This window comes from Talpa occidentalis, unplaced genomic scaffold (assembly GCF_014898055.3).
Source record: "Talpa occidentalis isolate TD23 unplaced genomic scaffold, MPIMG_talOcc4v2.1 talOcc4.17, whole genome shotgun sequence".
In the NCBI taxonomy this organism is placed as follows: Eukaryota; Metazoa; Chordata; class Mammalia; order Eulipotyphla; family Talpidae; genus Talpa; species Talpa occidentalis.
This window is the reverse complement of record NW_023601754.1, coordinates 6,142,949-6,150,646: the sequence shown is the minus strand read 5'-3', so window position 1 is coordinate 6,150,646 and position 7,698 is coordinate 6,142,949. Positions and strand designations below refer to the sequence as shown.

The window sequence follows — 7,698 nt, the reverse complement described above, 5'->3', positions numbered from 1 at the left end:
TTTGCCTCTTTTATTTATAACATTCATCTAAATATCTCTTCATGGTTAGAAAATCAATGTCCAATATGAACATTTGGTAGACAGCTTGAAAGACAAATGTCAGTAATTATTAAAGAACATGGTTAATAAATTTTCCAAGTAAATGCTTGATAATATTTTCTAGGAGGCAAGTTAAACATCAGGTGCCCAGGGCGGAAGGGATGGAACGTCAGCTGGCTCAGGAGATGGTCACACAGCAGTGCTTTCCACTTGGGCAAACACACAGCAGCAACCCTCACCAGGGGTAGCACCAATCTTTTATACCCCAGCTCCAAGACTACCCCAGAGTCTTTTCTGCCACGGGAAAGAGAAGAATGAACCACTTTAGGAAACTAGGATGGCTCAGTTCCAGGATGCTCTGACTAAACCTAGGAAGGTAAAGCTTCCCAAAAGCTGTCAATGAAGATTGGTCACCAGGGCCAGATGGACAAGAGTCAAGCTAGACTTATCTGAACATCTTTTTGTTCCATGCAATTATTCTTTTCTTTAATGAGCTTCAATTCAAACTGTTTATATTTCACTTATGTGTAGGAGGTGCCAGTTCAATTGTCGAATCTGAACTTTGCCCGGTGTACCCTAAACTAGAGATCTTTTTAGACCCATTAGACTTCTAGGCCAAACAGGTTTATATATTCACCAACATCAAAGTTTACATTTTCACTATAATAAATTAGTTTTACTGTTACAAACATCCAAGACCATTGCATCTAAGAAACTTGACCTAACAAACTAACTTAGAAGTAATTCCATCCTCTCTGTCCATCTTGACCAACCCCAAGAATCAGCAGAGCTTTAAATTTATATATATGTATATATATATATAAAATATCTAAATTATGGCACTATTACCATTTCTTACCTAAAATGATAAATATGTAATTTTAAGCACCAAAGTATACTTCATTCAAAAGTTACATCCAAAACATTAACAATCAATCTCATTGTTATTGTTCAGTTTAAATCTCAATAATGAAATCTCTACAAAAGAGGAATGATAAGTGCCTTGGAAGACCCGACGGGCCCTCTCAATCCCAGTGTTCTTAAAAGCAGCAGCCCGTGGGCCTTGAGGACAAGGCAGCAGAATAGTAGTCAGGGAGGCAAGACACGCTGGGGTTTCACCAGGAGGTGTTCCTTGGAACATTCGTGGAACTGACAATTCACAGAGGGAAAGGTAGATGACAGGCTGACTTTTCTTCTCTCTTAATTTACCAGATAGAAAGCAGAAAATCTATTAGGCAGAGGAGAAACACAGATCCACTTAGAGAAACAGGTGGGAAGTCTGTATTCAATCATCTGTCCCACAAGTTACTGAACCAGATCCATTTATGACCTGGGCTAGTCTCCAAAATAGGATTCCGACACTGTAATCACAGTAAGTGTTCCGAGGACATGTTAGGATTTAGCTGGCATTAAGAACAAAGGATGTTGGACAAGCAGTGTCCTCAGTTTGAGAAACAAGCCTTCACGCTAGCAGAAGGGTAGTAATGCACATTTCCAAGATAAGATCTAGAAGTTCAGAAGTAATGATGGTTTCAGGGTACAAGGAACAATACTTAAGCACCTAGAAGAGAATTTCTTAGTGGAAGTCATATTCCTGAACAGCTGCATTGAAAAATGTGCAGGGACATGTCCCCATGCTGGAAGCGTCCCAACACATGAAGGGCACTGCAACAGACAGGAATGAGGAAGCCACAGCTAGCTATTTGTTTTTCTCTCCTTGCAAGGCCCAAGGGGCTGAAATGAGGAGGGGGCTCAAGCAATGGGGTGTAGGAAGATAAAACTGCCTGTTTTGTGGGATTATATTTGTGCTTCCATTTAGGGACATATCATATTTCCCATTGTTTCTTTGTAAAAACATAAAACACATTTCCCCAAAGAGGGTCCTCATGGTTTTATCCCTGTCTCGGGTCAATGTCCCATCTGACATGTCACCCCCCCTCTGCTCCCACTGCCTCTCAGGATCCAGACAGAGACTTGCCCACTGAGTGTTCTCAGGTCCTTCACGTTTTCACCTTTCTGCCGAATCTGAAGTCCACAGCGCACTGCGTACACCATGTCCGTCACAACTACCAGACGCAATCACATCTTATTCCCTGCAACCATGTGAGGAAGGAGCATTCTTTCTAGATTGTGCTGCTTGCTAGTCAGCAGCAGCAGGTTGAAGGAATTCAGTATAGCAGAGGTAGAAGGAGTAGTAGGTGGAATTAACAGAAGAATTTTTGAGAGGTATAACCAAAAAGGTCAAGTGCTTTAAATAAATCTTCAGAGATTAAGCCCAGGAGGCGATTTTACTGATTCAGGAAAGGTCAGGAATGAAGGTCAGCATGGCTCAAAGGTTAAGGGGGGTGGAACACAGTGAAAGACTGAAGTTGCCCAAATTCCAGCTAGTCCAGGGGCCTCGGCCCCCTCATCCTCGGCTGAAAACCAAAAGTTATTCTAAGCCTGCTTATGGCAGGCCTTTTTGCAAACTGGAGGACTTGGTTTTAAAATAAACTAAAACAGAACTAGAATGTAGTCTTATAAAATGTCTTCACAAATATAACTACCAAAAAGGAGTTAGAATATTGCATAGAAAACTGTCATGTAATATGCCTTATAAACCTAGGTCTTAATAATTTAAAAATTATAAAACAAAACCTATCCTTCATAGTCTAGAAGGCCATGACTGTGAACTGAGAATGATTAATTTTGCAGACTTTGCAGCAAGATTAGAAGATCCTCGAGTTTTTCAAAGTTCCAGGCATCACAATTAGATTTACCCTTTGAAGGCTCAGGCTGACAGTCTAACAATAGAGTCTTTATGAAAGGACTACCAAGGACTACCAAGCCAATCTATGGTCTCCACACTCTAATTCTCTGCAGAGGAGAGGTAACTCAAACAGGCAGGGACATCAAATCACTGCTGCTGTTTTTAAACCTAGGCTGATGTTTTTTGTCATCTTTTTTATTTTTTTGGCGCTTTTTTTTTTTTTTTTTTTTTGCCTGTTAGTCTATTATTAAGCAAGCTACATCTGCCTGCCCTTTTAAGTTAGGTTTGAAAAGCCAGTTTAAGAGTAAGAGAAAATGTTTTAGAAAAGTGTTTAAGTTAACCTAAGAGGATGAGACTCTCTTAACTCCCCTTGTAATATGTCTCAATCGAGTCTGAGTTGAAATACACCACAGTGATAGTGATATCATCCCTGTACATCCTCGCCAAGTCCTCCGGCAACGTCAGCATTGCTGTCAGCCGCTCGGGATCCATCTCCCCATACTCGTTGCTCCCGATGGCGTGTCTGATGAGACGCGTGGCCGCGTTCTGGTCGGCGGCGTGGACCTTGGCTTTCCTCTGCAGCAGCAGGCTCTGCATGAGTCCCAGGTTGGTGGGCCTCTGGGCCAGGTCTGGCTTGTGCTGACCCTCTTCGGTCAAGTGCTCCACTACCAGCCTCACCACGTCTTCATTGTCCAGCACGTCCCACAGGCCATCGGAGCCTAGCACGAGGAACTTGTCCTGGGGCCTCAGCCTGTGGTAGGTGACCTCAGGCTCAGCAGTCAGGTAGGGGGGCGTATGGTAGTGTGTGGGGGTAAACTGATAGATGTTGAGGGCCTCAGTGTCAAAGCCCCTGTCCAGGACACTGCGCTGTAGCTCTTTACTCCACTTTAGCTGGACATCCCCGAAAGCCCTGCAGGGCATGAGGACGCCCAGCAGCCTGTTGTCCATGATGATCGTCCTGTTCTCTGACTCAGGATGCTCCCTCTTCAGCCGAGACAGCTCGGCTTCATTCCATGCATTGTGGTCTCGGGTGAGAGGCAGACAGGACCACATGCCATTGTCCTCTTGGACACCCAGGATGGCCCGGCAGTCGCCAGCATTGGCCACATGCAAGTGAACTCCATTGACATGGGCCATGCAAGCTGTTGCGCCGGAGAAAGCCACCTGGAGCGAAAGGTTTCTTGCTATCTCATCTTCCAGGGGCGCCTGGATTTCCAGTGAGATGTCAGAATCCAGTCTCTGGAAGGAGTACTTTAATGCTTCTTCAATGTTCAGCCCCATTTCCATGTGCAAGTCAAGCAGCTCCTGCCAGTAGACACGGAGGTGATCAAGGTGCACAGAGGTGACATCCTTATAGATACTGTACCCGGGGTGCTTGAGCCACTGCAGGATGGGCAGCAAGGGCTTCATGTTCTCCATCGCGCCCTCCATCTGCTCCAGGGTCTGCTGCGACATCAGCGACACTGCCATGTAGTAGAAGAGCCTCTCGCTCACTGCTTGAGCACACGCGTGGCCACCATGTCCATCGAAGACGCCAAACATCAGTCCGTTGGTCTGCAGGCAGGAGGCGACCCCTAGCCGGTCCTCCACTGGGGAATTAGCAGCCAGCTGGTTGCTCTCAAATCGCAAGACAGAATTTGGGACGTGGCTGACTTGGTCAAGAATCTTGTGGGATGACTCACCAGCACGCAACACTTCGTTTACCTGCTCAGGGCTCAGCTGCAAGTGGAAATCATCTTCCTCGGTGGAAGTGTGTCTGTAAGCTTTCTGTGGCGCAAAGCCACTGCATGGAAGACTCTTTAGGGTGGCTGGTGCAGGAGAAAAGAGGCTCCATTTTGACTTATTCCTATTTGAGGCACACCTCGAGTACAAACGCCCACCCCCTTGCAATGTGGCGATGCTGCTCCTTGCAGAATTTAAGATCCAGTATGACACAGTACTTGACATCCTGCAACTGTACCAGTAAGAATTCCTGCAGCAATAAGGTTTTTGAACCTGAAAAATAAAGATTTCATGAACATTTCGATTTTAATTTCATAAAAATATTGACTGGGAAAAGATTTACTTTGCTACAATCGTGAACAAAGTGATTGGAGGTAAGTGATGGAAAACCCAATTGAACACACCAGATAGAACAAACAAGAACTATCAGACACCCTGCTTCACTTGCCAGAGCCCCAGCTGCTCATCAGTGGGATGGGAACACAAATCTCGTAAGGTTTTGTGAGGATTAATGAAATACATCCCTTCCCCTCTGACCAGGGTAGCTTTACATGAATCATTAGGCACACGCCAGTCTAATATAGTCTCACCCCCCACCAGGCCAACCCTCCTTTTTATATAGTTGTAACCACACTTTGTTTTGTTTTCTGTTAAGAGCATTTTACTGACAGTAGATTTCATGGACCCGTCATATCCCATTTGGGCCAAAACCATTCATGACGCACTTACCCATTCTCTGTGCTGGGGAAGGGGCCTTCTTGCCCCCTGGATATTTATAAAATACCCAACCGCACGCCCTTCTGTGCCAACCTTTCCCCTACTTATTTTCCAAAGGAGGAATCAGTGGGTCAAAGGGTGCAGACTTCTTGCCAAACTGATTATTTCCAAAAGGTTCCCATCTGCCGCCGCAAGGGCATGAAGAAACAGTCTCCTAGCGCCCTCGACAGCCTCTGGTGGCATTTTTCCTTAGACAAAAAAAAAGCTGCTCTACTTTCTATTTCTATTTTCTCGGGTGACCAGGGAGGAGGGGTGTTTCCCACGTGTTTTCGGGTTTCATTTACGAATCCCGGCCTCCCCAAATCTGGGGTGTAGCTGAAGACTGTTCCTCCCCCACCCAGTGCCCCCTCCAAGCCCACCCGGGCAGACCTCGGGGCCGGAGAGGTCAGTCCCGGCACAAGAGGGCGCCTGATCGCCCCACCCCCACCCACCCCACCCCACCCCACCCCCGCACCCCGCGGCCCCGCAGGGGAGCCGGGCAGCGGTGTCCGCCGCAGAGCCGTCTGCCACGGCCTGGACCCCAAACCACTGCCCGTCCCTAAATAAAACTAGTGGGTTCCAAGTTCAAGTCTGCCCCACAGCTTCCAGACAGGAGCGGGGCGTCCGGGGCTCCCGAGTTCGCGCTCCTTCCAGCCCCCGCGCCCCCCCCGGCCCCCCGAGCGCGCCCCGGCGGCCCGGTGCTCCCCGACACCCCATTTCCAGCGGGTAGACCGGGTGCTCGTCCCGGACGCCGCGCGCACAGGGGCGCTCCGGGGACTGCAGGGGCGCAGCGAGGGCTCCGGGGGGCCCGGCCCACGTGGCGTGTGCGCGCTGCGGGGTGACCGCGGCCCTGCGCCCCGCGCGCCCCTGCCCGCCGCGGGTCCGCGCCCTCGCCTCGCCGCCCCCCGCCCGGCTCCCCACCCGGTCACCCCCCATGCCGCGGCCAGGGGCCGGCGCCGGCGTGGCCGGGGCCGGGGTCGGGGGGGGGCGGCTCGCAGGTCCCGCGCTCGACCCCCCGCCCTACCTCGGCGCCCGCGCCCTGCAGCCCCGCCGCCGTGGGCCGTCCCTCGCCGCGCGTGCGCAAGTGCCCGGCCCCACTCGCGCTCCGCTCCGCGAGGAGCCCGGGCAGAGCCGCCGCGAGGAGGAAGCGCTCTCGCCGGCCCTCATTGGCTCCTCCGCGAAGGCGGGGCCCTGACGGACGGGGAAGCTGCCCAATGGGCGAGAGGGCCGACCCGGAGGGACCAAATCCGGGTCCTCCCCACCCCCACCGCACCCCCACCCACCCCCACCCCCCGCCGTCCCCTCGGCCCCGCGGACAGGTAGGTGGTGCTCCTGCTGCGGGGCCGGCAGTCCTAGGGCGGGGCGGGCCCACCACGTGACCACCCCCCTCTGGGTACCCCAACCCAGCAACTTCTCCCACTCCTTGCTGTTGTTAACAGTACTCCAGGGGTTCCCCTCCTGTGTGCGTGTGTGGAGGGGGGACTATGCGGGGGCTTTCCCGAGGGCTACCCCCTAATTATCAACCAGCTGGACATCCCGCCCCCACCACCCTCACCCCTGGAGGCCCTCAGTACCCTTTAAACACAAATTATCCCGGGCAAACCTGCTCTTTTCTCTTCTCTCCTAATCAAGTAATAGCCCCATACTCTGCCCAGAACCCCAAGCTAGAAGTCTGCGAGTCATCTAGGCCGGTCCCACCTCTGCTCCCCGCCTGCGTCGGTTATCTAGTCCTGTTAGTATAGTCTCCTAAAATCTCTCCAATGTAAACATTTGCCCCCACTTCCTCCAGCACCCTGTTCTAATCTTCTCATCTGGCCTCCCCACCTCCAGCTTCCGCCCCGTCCAGCAGCCCTTGCTCTGCAGGGCAGCCAGAGTGACTGCTGCAACCCAGACTCCAGCTTTGAAATCTTCATCGATTCCCCATGGGGCCTTTGGACCTTGAACCGACAGTTTACACTGGCTTGGCCACTGCCCTGACGTTAGTGGTGGAAGGGTGAGAACAGCTGATGACCGGGACACCAGGTATTCTCTTGTTCCATCCATTGTGGGATTCCAGTTATTGTTTGCTTCCTTATACATTGTTTTACTAGAATCTAGTACTAACAGTGGCAAGTCTGCCCCTGGAGACAGAAAAAAAAAAATATATATATAGATCACCAGAACAGGCCACTGATAGCTCTGAGGATGTGGTCTTCTGGAAGACACACTGGCTTCCCCAGAAGACTACCTGGACCCAAGGACATACCTGCCATAAAACCTCTCCTGTCAGACTTGCCACTGGTATTTTTATACTGCCACTCACCCTTGACCCTTTCCAGAAGTTCTACCAGTGAATCAGAATTTAGAATCTCTCTCTTCCTGAATACTGAGAGAGCTGTTTCAGTGTCAAACTAAAAATAATTCTAAGGGATTCTAAATAAATAGCACAATTT

At 50.4% G+C, this 7,698-nt stretch overlaps 1 protein-coding gene across 3 annotated transcripts; it reads right to left on the bottom strand.

The window, feature by feature from the left end:
- On the bottom strand, nt 1-7,531 carry PDP2 (pyruvate dehydrogenase phosphatase catalytic subunit 2). Of its 3 annotated transcripts, none has more exons than XM_054696890.1 (2): nt 7,512-7,531; nt 1-4,783 (listed from the first exon to the last, which is right to left on the bottom strand). In XM_054696890.1, exon 2 carries the CDS (start codon nt 4,733-4,735, stop codon nt 3,149-3,151), a length of 1,587 nt encoding a protein of 528 aa, XP_054552865.1. In that variant the 5' UTR covers nt 4,736-4,783; nt 7,512-7,531; the 3' UTR covers nt 1-3,148. The 3 variants fall into 3 exon arrangements, with proteins under 3 accessions (XP_054552865.1, XP_037371731.1, XP_037371732.1); XM_037515834.2 differs by lacking the exon at nt 7,512-7,531 and adding an exon at nt 6,291-6,320; XM_037515835.2 differs by lacking the exon at nt 7,512-7,531 and adding an exon at nt 5,240-5,589.
- Nucleotides 7,532-7,698: the final 167 nt, after the last annotated feature.

Bases quoted from the DNA above. Each gene is read 5' to 3' on its own strand.
- PDP2 (XM_054696890.1), bottom strand. From the start codon at position 4,735: ATGTCAAGTACTGTGTCATACTGGATCTTAAATTCTGCAAGGAGCAGC.